The sequence below is a fragment of the Abrus precatorius genome, unplaced genomic scaffold (genome assembly GCF_003935025.1).
Source record: "Abrus precatorius isolate BTA unplaced genomic scaffold, Abrus_2018 Scaffold9, whole genome shotgun sequence".
NCBI lineage: Eukaryota > Viridiplantae > Streptophyta > Magnoliopsida > Fabales > Fabaceae > Abrus > Abrus precatorius.
Window position 1 is genome coordinate 35,074,958 of NW_020874439.1, and position 27,543 is coordinate 35,102,500.

Below are 27,543 nucleotides of genomic sequence, written 5' to 3' on the forward strand. Positions count from 1 at the left end.
TTTCTCCACTAATGCAACGTTATTGTACTTTATTTTTTTTACTTTTTTAGTTTTTGTGACAAGAAGTTTTTTTTTTCTTAGTTTTATAAATACTTGGTTCTATAAATATTTGATTTTAATTTTCCGGATATCAATTGCAATTATAAATCGTTTGTATTACGCAACTCCGTCCGCAGGTTTGTGAATCCTGCCGTAAATGTGGGTCCCCGCAGAGGGCCATAAGATTGTAGTATCGGATCCTAGTCGCTCCACTCCGAAGGAGGTTCTCAAATTCCGAGAAACTGCCACGTGGCTTCTGGAAATAGCTAGTTAGGCCTAGAAAGATCCCTAGGAGTCGGTCTGAACGTGGACCCCACTCCTAACTTGACGAACCCTGAGACGTGTGTTTTGGATTCTACTGTGGCGTGGGATGAGATTGAGATAATAATATAAGCTGTCCCATGCTGTGTTCCTTCAGACCAATTACAAACAAGGTTGAAGGTTTTCTCTCCAATCCCCCACCGTCGTTTCACTCCACTCTGTGGGCCTTCAAAGTTTTATGTTTTTGGCGTTTCATTAGTCCTCTTCCGTCTTTCTATAAAACAAAATTGAAACCTCCACTCCTTTACATTTTACCAACGAGCAAGTTCCGACACAGACCATGGCCACCAACGAGGTTGGTTGGCATAATTGTTTTTTTTTTTCTTTTTTTTTGGCTTTTCTCAAAATTGCTTCTCTGATTTTCTTTTTTGGAAGATGAAAAACGACTTGTGATTCTACTTTATTTCTGCAGATAGAGGCAAGGGTTGAGAGCAACAACAAAGAATTAAAGCACTTGGGGTTTGTGAGAATTGCTGCTATACAAACATACGTGTTTGCGTCAAATCTGTTTGAGTACGCAAAGCAGAACTCAGGGCCTTTGAGATCCGCTGTTGGAACAGTGGAGAGCACTGTAACCACCGTTCTTGGTCCTGTTTGCAACAAATTCAAGGGCGTCCCTGATGATGTCCTGGTTTTTGTTGACAATAAGGTAATCTCTCTCCCTTTGTCTCTCGATCATCTCTACATCCGCGTATGTAGATAAAAACCAATGCTTTATCGTGTCGTTTGTAAGCCTTTCTGTTTTTTCCAGTGGCTCATTTAGGGGGAAATAGCTAAATTGGGAAAAGCTTGTTGATGATTCATACTCAGCTTGCAATAATGAATTGTCTTGTTACTTTTTATGTTTATCCGTTTATTTAAACTCAGATCAAGATCTGTTTCATGAGTATCTACTACTTGGTTGCTTAGACTTATAGATCAAAAGTATATTGTATTTTCCTTACAAAACTTAAAAATAAAAACTTTATGCTAGTATCTTAATAGCGAATAACAATATGTTTGTTTGAAATGAATAAATTCTTTCGGTTGATCAAACTTTTGATTTGATGATGCTGGATTGCTGGAAAGGTATAACTCTTCGTGAGCTGGAGTTTCCTTGATTCATTAGCCTGCCAAATAAAAAAACCGAAGTTTGCTGTTTTTCATTATTCAACTTTTCGTTTCCTTGAGTTGACGCTTGATTCTTTTGTTCCACGCAGCCTCTTATTTAAGTGCCCTTGTGCCTTGTGTTCTTGAAATTCAATATTAATGTTTGAAGGGGCATTGTTTTGTTAAGAAAATTGTGGCTAAACCAATTAGCATATGATTTGGGCAGGTGGATGAAGCTACTCGCAAGTTCGATGAGCATGCTCCTCCTTTTGCTAAGCAGCTTGCCGATCAGGCTAAGTGTGTGATTCAGAAAGTGACACATGAAGCGGGGAAATTTGCATGTGAGGCTCGATCTGGGGGGCCACGAGCAGCTATACATCATGTTGCTACTGAGTCAAAGCATTTTCTGTTAATAAACTCCGTGAAGTTGTGGAATGGGCTTAACCATTATCCACCAGTCCATGCATTGGCAGAGATGGCAGTTCCCACCGCTGCTCACTGGTCAGAGAAGTATAACCATGTGATCAAGGTCATGACTGAAAAGGGTTATAGTGTTGTTGGGTATCTACCTTTGATTCCCATTGACGAGATAGCCAAGGCATTTAAGCAGCAGGGAGAGGCGAATTTGAAAGGAGATGAAACAGCCTCAGCTGAAAAGAGATCAGAATCATCTGATTCTGATTAAGTTGAGCTTTGCTTCTTTACAATATTTGCTTCTGAGTGAGGGCTTCGTGGGTTGAAACTTTCTGGGCCAGGTGGTGGTTGTGGCTAGAGTTGGCAAGACCATGTAACAAATCCAAGTACCTAGAAAATAGGGATTTATGTAAATGGTACGCTAAATGGTCATGAAGTTTGTGTCCTACTTTTTTATTTGCATATATAGAAGATTGCTTTGCTCAGTGTCTTTAATTACGACTATTGACCGTACAGGACATGATAAGTACAATACTGGCTATTGCACCCATTGGCAGATGAATTTGATTTCTTTATACCAGTGGACCCACAAAAGTTGACATAATAGGTAAACAACTCGAGCTAATCGTTTTATAGCGCTACTTATAGAACTCGTTAATCAATTCTTGCGTTGATGGGTCGCTCAGGACAAATTATATCTCAACCACCCTCCTTCCTGTTCTATCCTTGGATTTACACAATTATGTGTTCATTACCTGATGAAACCATATAGTTGTTTTCTAGTTATATTATATCCTAGAAGGATCCACACAAACTAACTTGTGTTCAGCTGTACAATATTTTGGAACGTATGAATAAAAAGAATGATAAACTATGGAAAATGCAGTGTCAATTTTTCTTAGTTTAAATAATAACATATTTTGCAAAGTTACATTCCTCTCATGAAAGCTGACAAGTTTAAACATCATTGCCCTATGTACAAATTTCTATTCATACATTGTGACATTTCTATTCAATTTTGGACTTTTTTTGCAAACCATTCGGTAGAACTCTCGTTTCCTTCTTTTCCATTGCGATTGATTTTCTTAGCGTTGAAATTGTTCGGTCTTTTATTACCTTTGCCTCGATCTCTGCTCTGTTGTTGTCATTGCCTCTACCACGGTCATTGTCTAGGCTTCAATCAACCAAGAACTTTGTGCCTCATCAATTGAAAGCTTCAGTATCATGAGATTCTTCTATAGCATAAAACACAAAATTAAATTGTAGTGTCATGGTTTAACAATCTTGTCAATAGCTGTATTTTATCCCATCTTGTCACCATAGATATGCATATTGTTGACAAATATACCGTTGGCAACGTCTTTGCAAATAATGGTTTCAAAGATTGAGATATCAATGGCTCTGAAAGAGATAATTCTATGCTATGACATTATTAAGTTTCATTACATCTAACTGTTACTGAAACAATTTACAGCACTCCTTAAGTTATAAGAAATTCTCCATCAGCGTACTCCATGATCATGATTACCATCAAATTGAGGAATTGAAAGTTGAACAAAACTATCCAATTCCATTAGAAGTGTGGTATTGTATCATACTTGAGTTTTGAAAATTATAAAATAGAACATGATTTAATCTCAAATACTTCGGATTTTGCTAGTAAAGAAACAAAAATTCATTCAAATTTAGTTGAATTTAAAATTATTTTACATTAAAAATTGGTATAATTACCTTTTGTAATTAAATTTATATTTAACTTAAAAAACACGCTATTAGTTAGGTCTATGGCGATCAAAATCTGAGGATAATTAACCTTCTTTTGATCTTGGCTACGATCACTTGGAGAGAACAATTTGAACAGATTTTCACTTTGTTTTAAATATAAACACATAGCATCACTTGGATCACCTTTTTAGTTAGGTCTGTGGCTAACAAAATTTGAAGAATTAAGGATAAATTTCATCAAATTATTAATGAAGATTATATTTAACTCTCTTATTTTTGTACATGTTACCTGAATTCCTGAATTAGAAAATGATGAATTTCATTATAAATTTCGTGTTATCTGATTTGCTTTCATCTTAATTTATATTTTTTTTATTGAATGATTTATTCATTACTTAATGCCTGTCTTAAATTGACTATATAAGAGTTGAGCTTAGACTCAATTTTATAATAATAAATTATTTTTAAAGTTAAAATTAGAAGTAAATTATCTTATTTATTAAATTTTTTTGCTTTATGCTTTATTTAATCTACAGCTATTTAAAGAATTAAGACTCTTGAGAAAAATAATAAATATTAACCAATATTAATATTTATTGATCATTATTATTTTTTTATAATAAATGAGGCTTAAAAAAATTCAAGACAAAACAAGCAAACTTAATAAATTAATATAAGGAAATAAATCCTATAATTATTTTTTTAAGTAGAGAAACTATAAAGGAAAGAAAAAGAATAACTAATAAATTTTATCTGAGATATTATAAGTTCAGTTAGCAAGAAAATCAACACATTTATTAATAACCTCTTTATAAAAATATAGAGACTAATAATTATTGAACATTATTTTTCAAAATTGTGTAATATATTTCTTGAATCCTTGGCATACGTTGTATGATATAGATTTAAGATTTTTGATAAAATAAAATTTATTCATTACAAGTTATTGTAACTTAAATAGTGAAGATTTTTGAGATGGTAATTGAAAAATAATCCTTAAGAAAATGACACACTACTTATCCTTCATTAATTAAAATAAGTTATATATAATAATTTTTTTATACATCACTTATACGTGTCTTAAGGTGATTTTAAGGACAGATCCAATTTATAACTATCAATTAATTCAGAGCAAATTTCAAAATTCGAATTATATTATTTAAGTCATTGTCAATTGTAGAATATACCATGTTATGTATATCAATCCCGAATAAGCTTGTATGCTGTATTTTACTTTACATTTTTTTCCCTCGGATTCTGATCCCCAATTAAGCCAGACAAAAGAAGGTCGAAAGATGCTGGCAACCAACATCACGTTAACTTTATTTTATATATAAACAAAGACACCAAAGAAGCAGAAAATAAAAGAAAAGATCGAAAATTGAAGATGCTCAATCAAAAAGAAAAGGGTCTAATTCAAAGACATAAAAGACTCCACTTCTGTCTCTTCCATAAAACCGTTTGCATTATCAATCAAATAGAGTAGTTAGCAAGTAACAAGTATATATAGCTTGTCACCACAGCTGGCTAATCCAAGTTAATTAACCAAACTTTTATATTATCACATAATTTTGAGATCAAATAAATAATTTAATCTTGAAAGTTACACCTGTTGTTTTAATTTCTATGTACACAATTTATTTTTTTCAAATACCAATTTTATGATATATTATACTATATTTTTTAGTTTGTAGTTTCTTAATCCCTTAATTTTATGATAAATTTAGTCTTTAAAATTAATATATGCATGATTTTTTTGTAAATATCAAATAAGTACATTACTGCTTTTAGGAACTTGATTAAGTTCAACAGCTATTCACAAATGTCTATTTATGCATTTAAATTAAAATGAAATTGAAGCAATTATCTCAATGGAGATTGAAAAATGCTAATGAAATAGGAATTATTTAAAATATTTTTATATTGTAATTCTTATTTAGTGTTAAGAACTAAAAGATGATGACAAATCAAATCCTTTTATTATACAATGAATTTTTTTAAAAAAAATTATTCTAATTCTATTTTTTATGTATTGATTTCATTCATCCTATTCCATTTTGTTTTACCAATATTAAATATTTAAACATAGTCATTCAATAAAAATTAAGAAAAAAAAGAGAAACTTGAATTACTGTTAGTGGGCCAAAGGGGACTGGGCTTGGAGCCCCACCGATATGTACAGTATTTAAATGCAACTGAATATTAATAATGAGCCTCGCTGAAAGAATAAGTGCGCTCCCACCACACACTCACTTTCATCTTTAAATTATTTTTTCCACTGACACACCAATTTTTATTTTTGATAAATTGAAAAATATTTTTTTTCTCCATTTAGCTTCAAATACTGTATATGAAAAGATACATAACCTCCATCTCCTTTCAATATTTCCTTTTTCACATGTTTTCTCAACCCTCTTTCATTGGTCCCCAAATATCTAATCTCTTATCTCTTTGACCACAAAATAGCTTGACATAATTAATGCCTGATTATAAGAGGGTTCTGGAAGATGCAACAATGCACATTAATTATTAAAAAAATTATATTTTTTTATTAATATCATTAAATATACAAATTACTAACTGAATATTTTTAAAATTTTAATAGACTTAATTATTTTTTATTTATTTTTTGTTTGTTATAAAAATGATCGTATAAGAGTGAGAATAAACACTCCTTAAAAATAATATACAAATAAGAATAAAAGTATAATTCATGAATCAACTAAGGTCTGAGTGTAATTATTGATAACTTCATGAAGAGGTCAGTGTAATTATTCTGTTTATTTTTGAAAAAATCCAAATTAAGATTGGAATATATTTTATATGCAGAAAAATGATTCTGTGATTTCAAAAAGTAATTCCAAACAAGATTATTAATATTCCCACACTCTTACTTTACAGTTTACACTTTCTTGGACATTCTTTTCTCTATGCGATTAAACAAGAATATCTCCAAAATCTCCAAAAAAAGAAAGATCACTCTTATAACTACTGAGTGAAAATTAATTATCCATAAAAGAATCGGTGCCATCAAGTGGTAACACTTTTTTAGGAGTTGTCATTATCACTTTGATGAATCGTGGATATCAGTGTCTGAAAGGAGGCAAGATTGTAAAACCCAACTTAAGATGTTCTAACTTTTTACCTGTTTTCCAACACCAATTGCTGTTACTTGCAATCCTAATTTACGCTGTTTCTCAGACACAGTCACGTGAAAAACACGAGAATAACATTGACACCCCATTTTTAGGTCACTCCATTTTTAAATTTTATGAGATAAAAAGAAAATAAATTAAAATAATAAATAATGCAACGTGATAAAAAAAAATTAACTAAATTTTAAATACCATACAGATATATAAAATAATTGTTCAACATGGCTGCCACTTGATGCCGAATGCCAAGACACTGAACACGTTAACTAATAAATGTCTGAATCTCACATCAATCATATAATAGAATTATCATATTTATTTATTTATATTTTATGTCTCAAACAATCGAATTTTCAAAAGACTTGTAATGTTTTGTTTCACAAGTAACCACATTTGAATTTCAATGACTCGGTAATTCTCATAATATGCATTATCATAAAGTCAATAAGAAAGAGAGTTTAAATTAATATTGAGTTTAACTAAAATGTGAAAACAACTAAATTGGTAGAAAAACTAAGGAGTCAAGTTCATGTCTTAATTTACCAAAATTAACAATAGATTAAGGATTGCTAATTGCTCTTTGTTAAACTAACAAGAGACAAGTAAAAAAAATTAATCAAAAAGTATCCCCTTCATTTGTTTCTCAGGAGAATTTACTATTCTATACAAAAGTGAAAGTAACGAAGAAGCCAAACCCTGCCATTGAAGTTTGCACATTGCAGGGCCACAGTAATAAATCAGATTTTTTTTTTTTCATTTACCCAACACCCAAAAATTAGATTCATACCCGATGAAACTTGAAACTTCCAAACAAGCTTCCGTTAACGTTGTCGTTAACCTTTCCAAAAATCTCCTAACTATTAACCATCACTGCCCCTTCACCGTCGCCGCCGCCGTCATCTTCGCCGGCTACATCTTCACCCTCCTCATCGAGCCACCTCTCAACGGGAGCACACTCCGCCTTGTGGCGGAACTTCCAATCAAGCGCTTGGCACGCCCGTGAGCAGTAATTCACCGCACCGCAAACCGAACACCTCCGAAACTCATGCTTCCTGGTTTCGGGTCGCCCACAACCCAAATGTGAACACAGTCTCATACCCGGACCCGGTGACCCGCCCCCAACCTCAAACCACTCCGCCATGAACTGGCTCGCCGGATGAGCCTCCGGCGCCGGCACGTTGCAACCGTAATCACTCAACAACGGGCAACCCGACCCGGCAAGTGACTGGAGCCGAGGATGCGGGTGTGGAACCGGGTGGAGGCTCCATGTCAGCCATGGCCGTTTATTATTACCAGCGGACAAAACGGCTGCAAGTTCACGCGCATTGGCTTGGACCAGAAACCGTCGTCCTTCCGTTACGTTCTGCTTAACTCCGTAACCATCTTGCAAGCAATGGCCAAGTTCACGCAGCGCGTCGATGTGACCGAGGAAAGCAGCGCGTGCGCAAAGCGCAACTCCAGCTCGAAGGTCTTTGTCGTTTTTGGTGCCGCCGCTGCCGTTAAACTGAATAACGGCCAGCGAGTAGAGAGCCGGCGCGTGAGAGTGCATCGCTGCCTTAGCCATAAGCGAGGCTCCGCTACCTCTGTTTTGCAAACAGTAGAACCGAATCTGAACATAGAAAACAATAGTCCCAACTCTTGTTATTTTTGTTTAAAATAAAAAAATTAAAAAAAAAATAGTGTAATTACCATGCCAAGAGTGTAACACGCCTCAATGTTTCCGGCATCGGCACAGTGTTTGAGAAAACGATGTGCGGAGTCACACCAGTTTTTAGCTTTAACTGAGAATGTTTTATGGGATGCTTTCGACAATACCAGAGAGTGAAGAGCTAAAGAGTTTAGTCTCTTGCACCTGTTCAATTCCAATAAATCAATTAACCCAGAAAACAAAAAATATGATTTTTAACAAATTGAGAAATTAGAGAAGGTTTGATTGTTGTTCTGGGCACATACGTGATCAAAACACTAACAAAATCGGAAGGGGAAGACGCTGTGGAGCTAAGTTTGCAGAGAATAGAGAGGACAAGGTCATCAGGCAAAGACTCGAAAAAGTCAGAGTTACCAGCGGTTGTGTCCGGCGATTTCTTCTGTCTTTTCCGGCTAACAGTGTCGGAAAACATGGTTGGAATTGGAGGATAAGAAAAGCCTCTTCTAGTTCTCATGTTAATAAGTAACCACCTATTTTAAATAGTAAAGTGTAGGTGTGAAGAATTTATGTGTAAATGGGAGAGACAAAGTAGAATGGGGAGTCATATATGAATGAGAAATCAGAATACACCACAGCAACATCAACGACACTGCACAAAATTAAAATAACGTACGAAAGTGGGAGTAGTTAATTACTAAAACGGCCCCTTGTTGTCGTTTATTTGGGTCAAATGCCGTTGACCCAGATCCACCCCGTCTTCGTCCTTAATTTCATGTTCTTAGTGCTTCTCATAACCTCTCACTTCTCTACACTACACGCTTCTCCACCCTTTCTTTTTTTCTTCTTTTTAAAATCCTAATAAATATTTTTATTTTTATAAATACTGTAATGATAAAAAAAAAATAATAATAATTGACAGATTTTTATTAGTAATCTGTGAAATTGGGCTTTGAAACCATTTAAAAGCAGTAAATAAATAAAATACTACGTGAAAAATGATGATTCTTTTATTAAAAAACATTTATACTATTTTAAGGTAAAATTAATAAAGAAATATATCTTTTAAGATTAAAAAATCGATCAAACGTGTGTTAAATTGTACCATTTTTCTAATTTATTTATTAATTTTCTTAACCAATATATTTTTCTGTTAAGAGACTCAATTTATTGTTATCAGTTTGATTATATTATTTTGCCTTTAAACGGACATTTTTGTTTGAAGAATTGTTTTTTTAACTTTACACAAACAAGTCTGAAATCTTAATTTCAAGCGGCAGAATAATATATGATTTCTTGAGTTCCTTTTTGTGTGAAAAATATAATTTCATTCTTATTAAATAGATATAAAAAATAAAGAAGAAAAATATTTTGAAAATATGATAATAATATAATAAAAATAAAATAAATATATTAAATTTTTTAATAAATATAAAAGTAATGATTTTAATATATACAAATATAATATTTTTTGATAAAATCATAAATAAAAAATAATCTCTAATTTAGTATAGTTATTTGGCTAAAAACAAATTGCTGACATAGCTTTTTTTTGAGCGGTGCGCTGCGCCACAGTTTTCTAACGATGCTTTTTCAAAGTTTTCTTTCCTCTAATAATATTAGAATGAATGAAATTAAATCATATAAAAATAAATTTTATATATTTTAATAACTACCATTAAATAGTCATAAATAAACTGACTGTGTTTCATGGCATAGTCAGCGTAAGGAAACAACCAACGTAAACCGTGTCACGTTACCGCTCAAATAGAAAGTCTCATGTACAGTACAAATATACATTAAATTTATTTAACAATTAAAAAGTTATCATTATATTTTATTTGTTTGAGTTTTAATGAGTATATTTATTATTTATTCATAATTAATAATTATTATTTTAATTAAAGAATTAAATTTAAAAGTTTCAATTTTTAAATTATATTATTAAATAATTATCAAAATCACATGTGTCCCTGCTATAATGTCTCGCATTAATTTTAAACATTTTTTTATTAAATTGGTCTGTAAAAAATAATTTATAAAAAAATAAAATTTGAAAACATAAAATATCATCGTATTTATTTTATACACAACCAAAATCTGAAAATCTAAATTTTTGAAAAATTGAACGATGATTAGAAATAATTGATAGTTTAATTTTCGGCTAAAGGTTTTAATAGAAATAATTACTTAACTATATACCATAATACCTTTACCAGAAACTATATATCATAAAACATGAGATTTTTTTTTAATTGGATCAGGCTCTTTCCACAACACGACACGTGGCAGCCTCATCTGCATATTGCATATACATTCAGATAAAATAATAGGAAGTCTATCTATCTATCTATCTTAGATTTCAAAGCAATGGTGCAGAGCCGGGTCAAGTGGCATTTCCTGCTTAACCCTATGCCATCTTATCTTCATTGTCTTTTTTCTTTTTTTCTTTTTTTCAGCTGCAAATGAATTGTTACCTTTCTTTATTTATCTAGAAAGACTACTACTCTAATACTTCATATATACATAATCATAAAGGTTTGTTTTAATTTAAGAAGGGTGAAGTAAAACTATACTAACAAAATTGTAACTTATTATTTTGTCAACTTTTCAGATAATAAAATAAAATTTTGATCCCTTTATAACAGACATTAGTAAAATGACACAATAGCATTGCCTTTTTATTTTATGTTATTACTTTCATATCATTTTGTTCCAGCTTTCTATTTCATTTCACCATCATTATCCCAACATATCCAAACATTTGTACCTTGATGTTGTATTCGCAATTTCGCAGCGTAGCTCAGAAGAGAGAGAGAAAAAAAACATGTTCCATGGTGGACAAGACTCCACCAAGTGTACTTGGTAGCTTTCTCCATTGGTTGTCGATCTAAAGAGAGCTCTTATTAACCTAGTAAGCTAACTAAGGAAGTAATTAAAAAATAAGTTGACAAATAATCAATAACCACTAAATTTTGATAAGCATTAGATCTTGAAATTGACTTATAGAGTTAATATGCAGGAACTTTTTTTTCTTTTCTTTTTTGAGTGCCCTCTATTTAATTTAAACTCCTCGTATAAAGGTCAAAATAGTTTATTTTGTTCGTTGGCTGATAAAGAAAAACGGTGCTACAAATGTCAAAATAACAACTTTTTTTGGTGATAAAAGATCGATAAGAAAATTAGTTAACTGTGCAGCTAATGAAGGGAATGTATTATATTTCATTTAATAGTGTTTTTAATTGACTATTTTTAAGTAAATTACAGTTAACTAATAAATAAAAGGCTCACAAATACGTGTTAATAGACAGTTATTTTCTTCTAATTTGGATAGTATCTGATCAGATATGTGAATATGATCTATTAGGTAGGACCCTTTTTTGTTGGAAGGTTTGCAGACAAGTAAGTCGTGTTTTATATAGCAGTGAGAGTGGCTCTGGTGAAATTTGCTCTGAAGATGGAGGAGTATTCCTAAACGTTACATTAATTTCAAGGTTTACAAAATTATATTTCCAAAAAAAGTGAACTTAAAAACATGATTCTACCGAGTTTGAAAGTGAGATTATAATGAATCTTACCATTTAAACTTTAAAAAAATCCAAAAAATATAATCTACACAAAGACATTTTCATATAAACTACCCTAAAATATCTCCCACTGTTACATATATATCTTTAACATTTCCAAGTGTGCATTCTTAAAAATCGAAACAATCACCCGTAAGTGTCGCAATGGGGGCAAGATGCAACTAAACTTTGAAGGAGATGTGTAGAGATTTGTGTCGTGAATGATTGGCTTCACCTTGCTTGTGAAAATTGATATTGTCTCCTGTGGGTAGTGATATCCCCCAAAGAAAAACAATTTGTATGTTCTGTATTTTCGGTAGGTAGAGAAAAGAACAAAACACTTAAACAAAACTAAATACGCAAATCAATTTATGTGCAATGTATTCGTATAACTTGGACTTGGTGAAATTTGATAATAGTGTTGTCTTCGTCTAACTTGGACCACATTTGAGGTGGTGAAATTTAACAATATTAGTAATAATTAAGGTACGTCAATATATGTCTACAAATTAATTAGAAAACTACTGCATACCACCGTTCAATCATTACAAAACTTCCAAAACCTTGAGAGATTCTTATTTGTTCTAAGAATTGTTTTTTCAAGGCTATGCTAACGAGAATACTATTTAAGAATCATCAAACACACTATCTAAATATCCTTAATTATTTTCAAAAATAAATATTAAATAGTTTTATATTTGGACATCATAAATACTTTTTATATTTTTTTTATTTTTGTTTGCTAATCGCAGCTTTATGAGACCTGATTTACATTTGTCGTTTTTTTATTTATTTTAAAGACAAAATATCATTTTCATCCTTCTTATTTGTCTTTGTAAACGATAAAGTTTATGTTTATATTCATCTCTTATTTTAAAGACGTAAGACTCATTAATCATTATATTCTCAATTATACTCTCATTTTCCTCTAATCCTTAAATGTTTCATTCAACTATCCTAAATAAAAAAAAACAACCACAAAAAAATTTCAGAGTTTAATTAATTAACAAGGAAAAAAAAATTAAAATTTTAAAAATAAGAGCAACATCATGTTTACTATTTCTTAAGGATTGATATATTAACTCTTTAAGAAATCAAAATAGAATAATTTTTATTAAACATTTTTTAATGTATAATATAAGACAATAAAAATTTATATGATCCAATGTATATTAATAATATTGAATGTTTTACTTTTACAAAAAATTATTATTTTTTATATTTTATTAAAAATGTATACTTGAAAAATCATTTATTAAAAATACTATTAAATATATACCTCTTTTAATAATTTTTAATGCATTCTCAATGTAATTTTTAGTTTTTACCTCTTTTCCTCCGTATACCAAACATCTCATGGCTTTAAAAAAGTTCAATACTAGAATTTGACGATGCAATCAAAACAGGTATGAGAGAGAGATAGTAGTGAATGGAAGAAAAAAAATCATGAATTAGAAGAGATGAAAAATTTCTAGTCGTGCCGAAGAAATGTCAACATATACAAGATCGTTTAATTGCAACATTATCCATTCCATTTAATATAATTCATTCATTCCGGATAGGATTTTCTGAGTATTTAAGTTGGCTACGTGCCCCTATTATTGCCATTCGAGCATGCATGCACCGGCTTCAAACTTATAATAAGACATAAAGCTTGGCAAGGGTTATATATATATATATATATATATAAAGGTTAAGTTGTGCTATGATTGTTGCCACGGGTGCAAATGAGAATCGAGAGATCAAGGTTGGGATATTTTAGATTCGGCGAAGGTGATAGTGGTTTACGTGTAAATATATCAATCTCATTTCCCCTTCCTTACGCAGGCATTCATCGAGAAATTAAAAGGGGAATTAATTAAACTAACTGAAACTATAAAGATTACTTCACTTATAAATATGTGCATGCGTTCATATCTCAATACCTGATTCAACAATTTGAACGAGACAAATGCAGAGGATGTTGCTTAACGCATTTGCCATATGCCACGATAGTTCATCAGGAACCCTCGTGACCGGTGTGAGGGCGTGCACGTGATGCTAAGTATATAAAAGAAAATCTACCTCAGTTGAGTATGGTTTAAGATAGAATTTGCTTGTTTAATTTGTGCTACGTTAATTCAAGTGTTATTTCATTATATAACTCCTATTTATTTCTTCACAATTGTTAAGCTGAGAATTCCAATTAACCCGACTCAGGTTGAGGGTTAGCCACAAGTAAACCAAAAATTTAAAAGCTGGATGAGTACTCAAGTCATCCTTATTAGCCACACTTCAGGATTAAAAGCCTATAAATGAAGTAAAAGAAATCTTGAGAAAATATTTTCTTATCATCGACATATATACAAAACCATTCAAAAAGGTTAGGTCCTTATTTTCTTACACATCTTTTTACTAACATCTCTTTCGTGTGTGTATATATATATTCTAAAGTTTTTATGCTCCCTCTCCATGCATTTTTTTACCACACATCATTCATGATTATTTCTCAACAAGTGGTATTAAGAATGTTTATACATTATGCCAGAAATTAGATATTAAAGCGCTTTCAGTTGAACATAAAGAGCAGTTATAAATGCTATAAAATTTCATGCTATACAATGTCTTGAATTTTAGAAAACGGTTATTTAACCGCTCTTAAATGTATATTTTGAAGAGTAGTTACGCGTATAATCGCTCTCAAAAGTCCACTAAAGAGAGCGGTTAACCGCGTTACTGCTCTTTATATATAACACTTTGGAGAGTGATTATGAGTAAACTGCTCTAAGAAGATGGACCAAAGAGAGTGATTCATAGCTAACTGATCTCTAATCTTGAATTTATAAAAGCGGTTCTTTTATAATCACTCTGCAAAGTTCACTTCTAAGAGTAGTTCACCCATAACCGCTCTCTTAAGTGTACTTCTGAGAGCGGTTATTTGGTGAACCGCTCTCAGAAGTAGATTTTACAGAGCAGTTGTTCGTAAACCACTCTCTAAAGTAAGAATTTTTTTTAATTATTTTAATACAATTGTCATTATTTTAATTTTTAGCATACCTGATAAAGTATATAGTATTTAGAACTAGTTCAATCAGAATATAAATTACAAATAGAGTCTGATATACCAGAATTTTAAAACAATTGCACATTACATTATTTAATTACAATTCACATGTACAGATTACAATCAGAGTTTACATTGACAGGAAGAAAATAATCTCATATTTACACTTTTTGCCTAATGCCTTGAAAGAAAATTGTCTAAGTATTGTAAAAAAATACTACAAATCTAATATGCTTAATGTGTTCTTTAAATATCTATGGTACAGATATGCACACCACTCCTTTTGCACTTGATGAATTTTGTTGTTAAAAAAAGTTAGCATCTGCAACTCTGGAAAATACTGAATTGCAATAAGCATATGACAGACAATTAGCATATGTAAGGGTCTTACATTAATTGGAATTACAGTTTGTCCATGGTGCAAAGCATTCCCAGCCACAGTCATCATTATTTATTTGGTTTGGACACTGTGTGGAAGATAAAAACAAATAAACTAACATTAACACAAAGAGATATACATTGTAATTAATATTAACCTGAAAATTAAAAACACATTATATGATATAGTGTTACCTATACAGTGACCCATCTTGTTTGATGCATCTTTGTCCTAGAGGGCTGCACTTCCCTCTCTGCTCAATACGTGACAAGAGCACTAACAAAGATGCATGAAAGAACTTAGATACATTCAAACCACTTAAAATTAATCATAGTTGTTTGATATAAATGAATGCTTACTTATAAAATAGGTTTTGCATGTGTTCTGATCTTCAGCTGCTTGCGTAGAGGATTCATATAATACACAGTATCATCAAAGGTATTGATGGCAACCAAGACCCAATGTTGCCTACCAAGAGTATAAATATATATTTAAGATTACAAGAATTAAAAGTTATATGCTAAATTATAAAAATAAAGTAGAGTATCAATCAAATTGACTCACCCAACATTGTAAGGTGCAAAAATCAAGTGATCTTCACCCATATGACGCTTCAACATTTCAGCTATATGTTGATGTGGGTTTTGATTGAGCTTTTCGTCTATTTCATAGAGATATAAATGAAAATCTACTTATCATTATTGTCCCATGCAAGTAAGCTTCACACAAATATCTTGTATTGCAAAAGTAGAATTAAAATGCATTATACAATGAAATGTACAAAAAGTTATAAATTACTAAAGAATTACATAATTTGTAAAGTAATTTACTGTATATAAAGGTTAATGCTATAGGCACTCAACCAATGTCGACATATGACCTCTAAAATGTTTTCCTTCCCCACAATGTCATAAAACTCTTTACCCAGTGTTGTTGGCGATAAAACAGTTAAGATATGACAATCATGAATCTGCTGGACGCCTAAGCTTTACATCTCTAATTCTACTTTCAGCATGTCAAGTCATCTGCTTTGCATTTTTTGCACTGCAAAATAGGCATCTTAATTTGGGTATTATTGAAAAATATCACACGACCTTCGCAGGTGTTGATTTTTTCTTTAGTATCGTGATACATTACACTTTGGACATTGATTTAGTGATGCATACTCATTTCAGAATAAAATGTAGTCATTAGGACAAGCATGTATCTTTTCATAGGTCAAATCCAATAGAAACAAGTACTTGTTTATCATTATATGTTCTCTTTGGTAGCACATTATCCTTTGGTAGCATCTCATGTAATAAACTTAGCAAATCTATGAAGCTCTTATCAATTCATCCATTCGAGGCTTTTAAGTTATAAAGCTTTAAAATAGAACTTAATTTTGTGAACTTTGTGCATCCATTATATAATGGTGTTTTTGCATTATCTTTCAGTCTCTCAAACATCTTTAGACAATCTCTAAGATCTTCTTCAACAATATTTAGAATTTGTTCAACATGATCACTCTCATTTGTTTTAAATATTTCTGAGTAATTGACACTTGATTCTATGTTAATTGATGTACTTCCACCTTGTATCTCACTGTGTTTTTTTCCAACAAGTATATTTTTCATCTATCCCATTGCATATTAGATGTTCTTTCAATTCTTTCGCATTTACTTATAACATATTCAAACAATACCAAAAAGAACAGGGAATAAGGTTGACATCAGTTGTATGCTTAATCACAAATCTAATAAACTCCTTGACTCCATCTTTGTATTATTCACTTAAATGATCAGCTACCATCCAACTTTGATCCATATTTGCTCCAACTACGGTTATGATAATTACAAATGTAAATGTCTTATTAACTCTAACATGGTAGGGCCCTATCCCATTTGAGAATAAACTTTTTCATACCTTAATTAACAATTGCTACTTAAATGTAGTATTTTTTACTTGACAAAATTTTGGTAGCATTTCGCATTAGTCTCATAGTACATAACTTTAATATAAGATGATTTACCTCAATCAAGCATGCACTTTGAAACTCAAATTTTGTCAAATATTAAATACAACATTATGAGAAGCAAATGCTAACCAATGAATGTATAAGTTTGTTCACAAACTGTCCAACTTGGACAATTTGAGATTGATAATAATGATTAATAAATCATTATTTTTAATCTCAAACTGGAAACTAAGGTTTCACTTAATTTTAGATTTCAAATCATACCTTACAAAGTTTAATCACTAACAATAATCATGCATTCATAACATTCTATAAGGCAGAACATTAATTTCATTTATACACAAAGAAAAATATACATAACGGGGCAAAACAAACAACATCTTGTTCAATACATAAACTTAATTCAATTCTATGAACAACATAATAGCATTTTTCCTGTTTTCTGTTTATATTGGAATAACAAAAAAAAACACAATAGAACATGAGAATTCAATTTAGAACATCAATTTTCACAACAATCAAATGTATTTTCACATTAATTACTTGCATTACAGTCAATCAGTGTCCAAATATCATATTCAACAAATCCTAAATAACCATTCCAACAATATCACTTGTTACATTTTTACATTAATCTCTTGCATTACAGTTAACCAGTGTTCTAATATCATGTTCAGCAAATCCTAAATAACCATTCCAACAATATTTCAAAAGTTAACTAACCTAAGGTTCAACCTTTCAAATCAACTTTTACAAAATAAAAATTAATTTTATGCTTTCTGTCACACAGCAATGGTCAACATTTGAATATAATCAGTTCATACAAACACAACAACACTAACCTGGAATGAAATAAGTTCCACTAATTTGTCGCAGTTTACCTGAAACTAAGTATGGAGGAGAAACGTTTGTAACTGTTCAACGTCAATAATACAGGTGCGTTTCAGTGAACAAAGAAAATGAGAGTGCAAATGTTCAAACATAGCTAGAAAACAAAGAAACGATTATGAATATACCTTAAAATTGTGAATGCGATGTCAACGGTACTTGTTCTTCTGCAAAACCTTCTCAGAAAACACTGAACACAGACAAATTTGAGGTACAAACTTGACGCGGGGACAGGGATAATCAGATTTAGGGCTTAGAGTTTAATTTGAAATACTACATATAAGAGTGGTTAAGAAATAATCACTCTCTAATCTACACCTTTTAGAGCGGTCCCACGTGTCAATCGCTCTGTAAAGTTCTAAGAGCGGTTCTATGTGTGAACCATTTTCTAAAGTATAGCATTTCTGAGAGTAATTACGAGAACGATTCTAGATGAATCACTTTTAAAAGTATGTATTAGAGAGCAGTTCCAAATGAACCGCTTTTAGAAGTATATACTAGAGAGCGGTTAGGACGTAACTACTCTCTTAGTGTTTTATACAAAGTAATTTTTACTAACCACTATCTAAGTTGACGCTCAAAAAGTCAATTTCTAGCATGATGATAGAATGAGAGAGGAAGCTTTTCTTTTTATCTTTATTCAATTCACCATTTTGACAAGGTTATTTTTTTTATTTAAAGTATTTAAAAATAATAATCTCAATATAAAATTACTATAATGTTTTATAAAGTATTTATCCTTAAAATATATTGAATTTAATTTTTAAATTTTAAATATGTCAAAATTAACTACCGGCTTTACTTTATTTTTTTAACAAGTCCCCATAAAATATTTTTTATAAAATAATATATATTACTCATTACTTCTAAATATTACAGCTTTTAATTAATTTTTTATTTTAAAAAGATTAAATTAAAAATTACAATTTTGAAAAATAAAAAATTATAGAAAGACCATTTAATAAAAAAAAATCACAAAGAACATGTTTAAAGAGAAATAAATTAAGTTACTAAAAAAATATATAGAATACTTTAAGAAACAAAAAATTTAGTTTAAACCTAAAAACTTATTGGAAAAAATTAAGTATAATTAACAGGATGATAAAAGTGTAATTAATTATGATGTGCACTTGACTGGCACGTGAATCTTAACAAGTGATGTTCTTGCACGTGATTGTGGTTTTGTACGTTAACTTACTTTCTCTTCCAGGAAAGTGTTGAGTCAGATGGAAGGGACAACAGATTTTTGACTGGTCCTTTATAGCATGTGAATCTTGCCCTGTGTTCAAAACTTACAGGGCAGTGGATGAGCACGCCACCTTAACAATCACATCCTACGTATTCACATTCATCTTTCATGCGTTGCCTTTGCCGCTTTGAATCTGCTTCACAATTCATTCATTGCGAGTAAAGTAGTACAACTTTTCATTTTTCCATTCACATTTATTTTCATTTGTGTAACCATCTGTATATATCATATTTCTAATCTCTTAAGTGCGTGTTTGAAGTTTGAACGAGCATGATAAAAAAAACAATAAAATTTTGCTTCTAAATTAATTCAAGTTTTAAAAATTTATACATAAATAACTTTTCTTTTAAGAGACAAGTTTTTATACATAAATCGTCTTACTTTAAACTTACTTTTAAACAAAATTAATTACACATAAATAAGTTCATTAACGCTCACCTAAACCCATGCTAAATTCTTCAAATTGAATCCTGAACTTGAGTTCATTAATAATAAAAAGGGTTTCTTGCTAATTCAGGTGATTGATATATATTCTCACTCACTTGGCCGTGCAAGCAAGGAGTAGGTTGTTTCATGCGTCCTAGTCCTGGGACAAACTACTGCTCCCTGTTTCCCTTCAACTTTACGTGCATGGTAAGTGAACTTGGCCAATTTTAACTACAATCACACGCAGCACACGAAGGAGCTAGCTCCCAAAAAACGAGAACATTATATATATATATATATAATAGAAGAAGAAAAAAAAAAAGCCTAAAGTGTAGCCGAACTTGGAACCGGCTGGCCCTAAACCAAAGGTGACCCTACTCATTATCAACCCACGACTTTTTACGGTTTTGCTTTAAAGGCTGAACAGTACCCTTTGACTGTTGCAGCAAAATTTTCATTGGCTCGTTGGAGCAGATTAACCTTGTCTTTGAATTTTAGAAATTTGCAATTGAAGCGATCTAGTACAATATTTTCCAATCTTTGAAAGTTCTGAACCATACGAGTCAACAGGAATTTAGCCGAAGAAGAAAAAACGATAGGGTTGAGATGGTGAGTGGGTGGAACACAAATCATTGCATTTCAAACCTCATCCCCACACAGGTCAGTGCTTGTGGGCAGTGGGGAATATAATAACTAGGCTAATACCAAATTTTCCTAGCTCAGAAAGAGGAAAGAAAACGAATAACAACATGCTTGACCGCACCCTTATGTATTAATAACATATGGGCATATCAATATAGATAATGTTTTTATTTATTAAATTAGAACTTTAGTGAATATCATATATCACTACTAAAATTTTTTAATAGAAACTTTCTATTCCACTTCATAGAGAAATATTTTTAGATCTCACTGTAATTTGGAATGTAATTTGAATATTAAAAAGATAAAAAAATAAAATAATACATGATGTTAATTTTGATAATTTAAACAAGTGTACATGTAATTACAAAATAAAGTATTTGAGCCAAGACAAAATGACGACAACATTGACGCGACAACTAAGTGGGATTCGATTCGGCAAAGCTGGTTTTAACCATACAAACAAAAGCTGCAATCTATTTATCAACACATTGTGGACGAATATCAGTTCAGTTAGCTAATTATGCTCACATTAGTATATTAAGTTTGACAATTTTGAAAATGTGTCGCAACATACATAGTCGGTGGCTAACCCTTACCAAATATTTGGGGATTGGTATTGTACTCTCTGAATGCACTTTTAAATTTTTGTTGATGAATATTTATTTTCTTATTTATATTTATAAGGGTAATGTCACGCCATCCTCTTGTTTAATTCTAAAAACCTCCGAAATCCTATTGTCACTAGAACCTTTAATATATAAAAGAAAACCCAACTAATATTTGTTTGATTATGTACGTAAGGTTAATCCAACGCAATTTATCTTTATCACACCATTCATTGCAAGTATATACTATTTATTCGTATGTGTAGGCTCAATTTCAAAGCAAACAGATTACAGTGGAAGGAAAGCAAGAGAAAACCTGAGAAGAAAACCAAAGCCTTGGAGGGGAAAACGTTGATATTATAATTAATATATAGTAATTAAGAATTAAAAGGAATTAATGGGTAAATTAAAACGTGGTGGCAGCTAAAGGTAACGTAAATTAATTTCTGTCATTCTCATTCATGAATGTACTCTTACCAGCAATAAACTAGGATAAGTAATTGGGATTTGTGAGAATTTAGCGTAACGAACCATAAATGGGATTAAGGAGAGGGAACCAATGTTTGAGTTATGATGTTGCTTAACGCATTTAGCTTCCACTTGGGGCCCCTCCTTCCTCGTTTATCGAGCAAATATCCCACTCAGCCCCTTCATGTGATGGCCCTCTGTTTTGAGTGATTTTCAAGCTATCTAACATTCTCTGTTCTTTACACTTGTATAAATTATTATATAGTATTTATTTAAGTTTATTCAAAACATTTCCTAATGTTACTTTTATAAAGTACTCGGATTAATGAAAAGATAAAAAAATAAAAGAATATACAAAGTTTAAATATTAACACACAAAAAACTTATAAAAAGTTGGTCAAAAGTCAAATAAGCAAAGTTGGCTTTGGGGCTACCTGCACCCACTAATGCCGCTCTTTTTACAGTCATCATTCATATTCAATTGAAAGTGCAAGAGATAATAATAGAAGAAACTATGTTGGATAAAAGAATTTCATTTGAATTTCGCTTACTTGGGATTCTAATTTTAATTCGGAGGTGTCAAATAATTCCAACAAGTATAAACAAAAAGTTTGGCAGTTAATAAGTCTTCTAAGTGAGAAACAAATGCGATGTGTTGTGAGATGAATTGCGTATTGCTGGCAATTCTTGGGACACACTCTTTACGTGAATGGTAAGTGAAGTTAACCTCGCCTCAATCCTCTTATGATCCAAGAGTTAACAGCTATTCTAAATTCTGAAAACAACACTAAGCTGATATCATATTGTGGAATACAGAGTTGTTTTAATCCTTAAAATTATAACTATCAATACAATTTCATCTTTAGTTTTATAAATTTTATAAAAAATAATACTTTAACATTGAATATTTATAAAAACTATATCAAAAAATTAATGTAAATGGTATTTTACAAATAATAGTAGAGGTTTACAATCTCAGATTACGTGTGAGGATTTACTTTATATTTGTGCTTTAGTGATTTCACCTAAATCAGCCTTAAGCATTGTTTCATAACAAGATTTCAAACTTTAAGTTTCTTTGCTGATAAAAAGAAACCATAATTGTAAATAGACCATGATAGAGTATCTTGAGTTATATGTTAATCAGAATATTTACAAGTTTTTAAAATATTCCTGAGATGTAACAGCTTCTAGCCTTCTAGAAATGATTAATCGTAAAATTTATAAAAAGTTAAGTTTTCCGTATAATTATAATTAGAGGAAGCATGAAAACCAACGTCAATATATTAATTTTTTATCAACTAAGAATAATCGATATATAATTGGTAAGGAGAAAGATGTAGCAAGCTTTCCAACCTAAACAAATAAAAAGAAAAGTAAAGAAAGGGCAGCCAGAAAACTAAAGAAAATGTTGTGGCCTTTTCGGTTTTCATCATATCATTATCATATTTTAAAAAGACAAAGATCTCTTTTGTATTTTGTTATTGAATTGAGGGTTCGATTTCGATTGTACCGTATGTATGTAGGCATGCATCTTGACTAAGAACAAGTTATACGTCATCTCTGAGTGCAACGTTCTATCTAATTGCGCCTCCAAACCCCAAAGAAATTGTCATTATGAATTAAAATATGATATTGTAGCAACAAACTAGGTTGTGATATAAATTAAATAATCTAAATTTGATAATAATATGAAGGTGGACTTGAATATACAACACAATCAGCATGACGATGATACCTGGCCGTCCAAAAGACCAACATGCATGCCTTTGTAGAGAGAAGAGGGTTAGGTTTTATTTGCAAACAATGGTTGCATCATTTTGGTTCATATAAACAAAATTATGATGCTTGGTCGGCATCTTATCCTAATTATATATACAGCAGTCATTAGCAATCCTTGGTTTCAATAATTGTAACTCATTGATAGGGAAATTAATGGGATAGAAGCGTAAATCAGATGCTTTTAAGTGTAAATTTTTGCTTCTAACGAGAAATTTGAGTTTTATAATTATCGATTTAGACATACCTTAGTGTACACCATATAAAAGTTTATTTGATAATTAATATAATTAAGTTCAAAGTTGAGATATGTAAGAAGGGTAACATGTTTCCCCACCCTCAAACCAAAAAACTACATAAATAATTTAATAATAATAATAATATATTAAAATTTTAATAAAGTATTTAAGATTTTATATATTTTTTAGTTTAGTCAAAGCCCCAAACTCATAAACTCACATAAACAAATATAGACTTATTAGTTTATTAATAAATAAGTTTTTAATTTATTTAAAATATTATGTTGCAGAATAAGTTTTGAAGTTATGTTTAACTTTAAAAATGTAAAGTTAAGATTTAATCCTTAATTTTATGATAGGGTGTGTATATAAAATTTATTTAAGTATTTATTTAATAATTTTAAAAACAATAATTTATATTATAAATTTAATAATAAAATTTATTAAAAATCGCCATGTCATACAAAAGGTTAAGATATTTCATCTTATTTTTATTTGTATCAGAATATGAGTAGTTTATTGTTTTAATTAATGTTTATATACAACTTTTTAAAATGTATACTTCACTAAAATTAAATCTTTACATGTAACTGTTGAACGTCTAAACAGAAACTTGAGTAGCATTTAAGCAATTGAATTCTAAAGGAACCCAAGATAGCAATTTTAGGGGCACCAACAAACACAAAAGTAGGAGTATTTCTAGTTCATAAAATGGTCCCAATGTCATATATGTGAGGCTGTGATATTTTCAGACATCCCTGTCACTTCAAGAGAGGGATAATTCTCATGGATAAAATATCAAATTAGTTTTTAAAATTAAAAATTATAAAAAGTATTCATTATTTTTATAATTTTACAAACTAAAATAATTATTATTTTGTACTATTAAAGGCTAAAATAATACATTTATAATTTCAAAAGCTAAATGATTATATTTTCATAATTTTAAAAACTAATTTAAAACACAACTCTTGATTACAAATGTTGAAATCTATCGTAATCTCATGTGTACTGTTTAATCAATAATAATCAAATGCTTTATTCTTTAAGTATATTATCTAAGACTTGGAGGTGGCAACCAGCAAATGTAACGATGAGTGTTTAGTAGGTTAACGACTTAATTGTTCTAAAGTAAAAAGATATATAATTTAAAATTTAAGTGTTTTATAAATATTATAAAAATTCAGATTGGCTCATAGATATAGATGTTAAATTAGATTAGGTCGATTAACAAATTATATAAATGGGCTTACAAGGGTTAATGAGATAGCCTGTTTAACTAATAAAGTGTGTTTATAATATATAATCACATTAATTGATTATAATTTAATTGATTAAAACCCACTTAACTGACATATTAAACGATTCAGCCGGTGGACTTGATCCATATAGCCAGTGATAGCTGCAGCATAGCTATCATGAATAATAATAGATTCCGTTGCTTCGTTATCCGAAACAAAAGATATGCATAATTTTTTTAATTAAAATTATATACATAAGTAGATTCCTTTGTGATATTGGATTGATCGAAATTCTTAATTATCTAACCATAAAATTAACAATAAAAGAAATATAGTAGTTTTGAAAAGTTATCAAAACAACAGAAACTAAGTAGTATACGGCAATTGCTTAAGATATTTTTTAGGAATTCATAATAAGTACATCATTTGAGTCATCTGCACTGTAATGCTTTATCCAATTTGGCAATCATCATGATTGAAAATATGCTACTGTTTCAAATATTGCATATATTTTCCTATCTTTTACGTATTTTTCCTTTTTATATTTTCTATACATCTTATAACTAAAGCGACACTTAATTATGTTGCTGTTCCCGCTTTGCTTCTTATTATTATACTTTTGAATTAAGGTGTTGAATGTTACCTAAGCTAACTTCCTCGGATTGTCAATTGGGTAGCATATATGAATTAGTAATCTTTGTTTTCAATAAGACTACTGTTGTTGTTTTGCTCTCTATTAACATCTATTTATCAAACTTTCAACTGGTTCATATTTGTTATAATATAAAAAATATTATTAAGTGGTAGATAAAAATACTAAGGTGTTATGTATTAAGTGATGAACATTAAAGATTTTTTTTTCTCTAACAAGCTTGCATAAATAATGTTGAATTCTGTACATAATACCCTTACAAGTGACATATGATCGACAAAAAAAAAGGATAAAAGCCACAAGTTAATGATAATGTCCAGTAGAATATAAAAGGGAGTATATAGACAATGGAAAATAAAAGGCATAGTATGGAGTTTATAGATCACATAAATTGAAAATAAAATAACACATGTAATTAGTTCAAAAGCTATGAAGTAATTACAAGTCTTGACTTCAAACATTATTTGATTGAAAGCACTTGCGTGCTTGATGTGCAAGTAAGATCACTTCAGTGTGAGTTCTCTTTTGTTGGACCCAAAACTTGTGGCAAGAGTTGCATTTGTTCTAATAATTGAAAAGCTTTGCTGTTCTCAACCTCAATAATTGACAAGTTAAAAAGCTGCCCGATTAATCTATTTTACCTCAATGCCATGCTAGAATTTAGGACCGCAAACAAATGCAACACTATGCTTAGTTCTTGTTTCTCCAATTTAACTTTCTAGTTTCAGTGTATGATTAGCAATAGTTTAATAATATGTTTGAGATGTTATATTTTGTGTATTATTTCAACTTGGTATTAACTTTTAGAATTTGAAAAATATTAATCAATACTTTTATGGATATTAGATTAAAAAAAAATTATTTGCTAATTTTTTTTTTAATAATATTCTTACTTAAAACACTGACCTTTTCAAATTTTGCACCTAAAAGGTTTACTCACAACCCACAACCCTACCAAGAATTGTGCCCACATCCAAAAACAAACGAACAGATTGTCTGACAGTTTGGGTATGGACGGAGCAATGAGATGGGAGGTATTTTGTCCACAAATTGAAGAACAAATTGCAAAATCTTAGAACCCAAAATTTGAGATTCTTGCATTGCACTCCCTAACTTCAAATTTGTTCATTATTGGCTTGGAAATTTCCCTCAAGGTCACATCTTATAATAGCTAGAAATCTTTATTAATCTTTATGAACAAAATTGCTCCTACCAGCATGTGACCGTGTTATGAATGGTATGAACACGAACTGAAAAACAAAATGATAAACTTTTGGGGGGGGGCCAAAGGACCAAGAACCCGACAAAATAATCTTAGCTTTTTAGAGGTTTGGGTATGCCATGGGTCATGACTCATGACATAAACCAAGTGTTACATAATTTAGTACTTTGAGATTCATATAAATGACTCCCTATTCACAGGTAGTGTTGTTCTTTCTCCCACACAAGTCAATGATTCCAAGGACTGCATCTTCGCTTGTTGACTCCGCAACTAACAAAGGAAACATAGAGTACTATGGATATGTGTGGCAAACTCAGAGACCCCACATCACCATATAAATGGTTAGCTTGATTAAGGATAAAGTGTATATGAAGGAGATTCTTAGATTTACTCTATAATTCACAAGAGACATAATTAAGAGATTGGTTCAGGGCCATAACATTATTCTTTTTACTCATAATGGAATCACTAATTGCTAGCACATGCTTGCATGAAAAAAGTATCACAGCTCAACAAAGAGAAATCAAAATCATGGTCTCTTTATAAGGATTGCTAGCTAAATCCTATCTACTATCATGAAGGCCTTCTTCATATTGTTGGTAGACCTCAAACATTTACTAATTGCAATCGACACCTATCATTGTAAACCACCATTTGCTTCCTTAAAAGGACTAGTTTCCACCAAACTAGATATACTGGTCGGCGCTTTACTGCTTAAAGCAATTTGTGGTTGACAATTCAAATCTAATTAGACCTAATCTTGGGTTTACGACAATCTTTTTTTGGCTATTTCAAA

The 27,543-nt window shown here is 30.7% G+C and overlaps 2 protein-coding genes across 4 annotated transcripts; one reads left to right on the forward strand and one right to left on the reverse strand.

Annotated features, from left to right (window-relative positions):
- The first annotated feature begins 447 nt into the window (after positions 1–447).
- Positions 448–2,772, forward strand: LOC113849284 (REF/SRPP-like protein At1g67360). Of its 2 annotated transcripts, none has more exons than XM_027479073.1 (3): positions 448–655; positions 779–1,009; positions 1,676–2,682. In XM_027479073.1, the coding sequence occupies exons 1-3, from the start codon at positions 641–643 to the stop codon at positions 2,132–2,134; spliced, it is 705 nt and encodes a 234-aa protein (XP_027334874.1). In that variant the 5' UTR covers positions 448–640; the 3' UTR covers positions 2,135–2,682. The 2 variants fall into 2 exon arrangements, with proteins under 2 accessions (XP_027334874.1, XP_027334873.1); XM_027479072.1 differs by having other exon boundaries at positions 449–655; positions 773–1,009; positions 1,676–2,772.
- A 4,351-nt stretch (positions 2,773–7,123) lies between these two features.
- Positions 7,124–9,027, reverse strand: LOC113849399 (F-box protein At1g67340-like). 2 transcript variants are annotated; one of them, XM_027479294.1, is made up of 4 exons: positions 8,697–9,009; positions 8,433–8,595; positions 8,050–8,352; positions 7,257–7,968 (listed from the first exon to the last, which is right to left on the reverse strand). In XM_027479294.1, exons 1-4 carry the CDS (start codon positions 8,903–8,905, stop codon positions 7,597–7,599), a joined length of 1,047 nt encoding a protein of 348 aa, XP_027335095.1. In that variant the 5' UTR covers positions 8,906–9,009; the 3' UTR covers positions 7,257–7,596. The 2 variants fall into 2 exon arrangements, with proteins under 2 accessions (XP_027335094.1, XP_027335095.1); XM_027479293.1 differs by having other exon boundaries at positions 7,124–8,352; positions 8,697–9,027.
- Between the last annotated feature and the right edge of the window lie 18,516 nt (positions 9,028–27,543).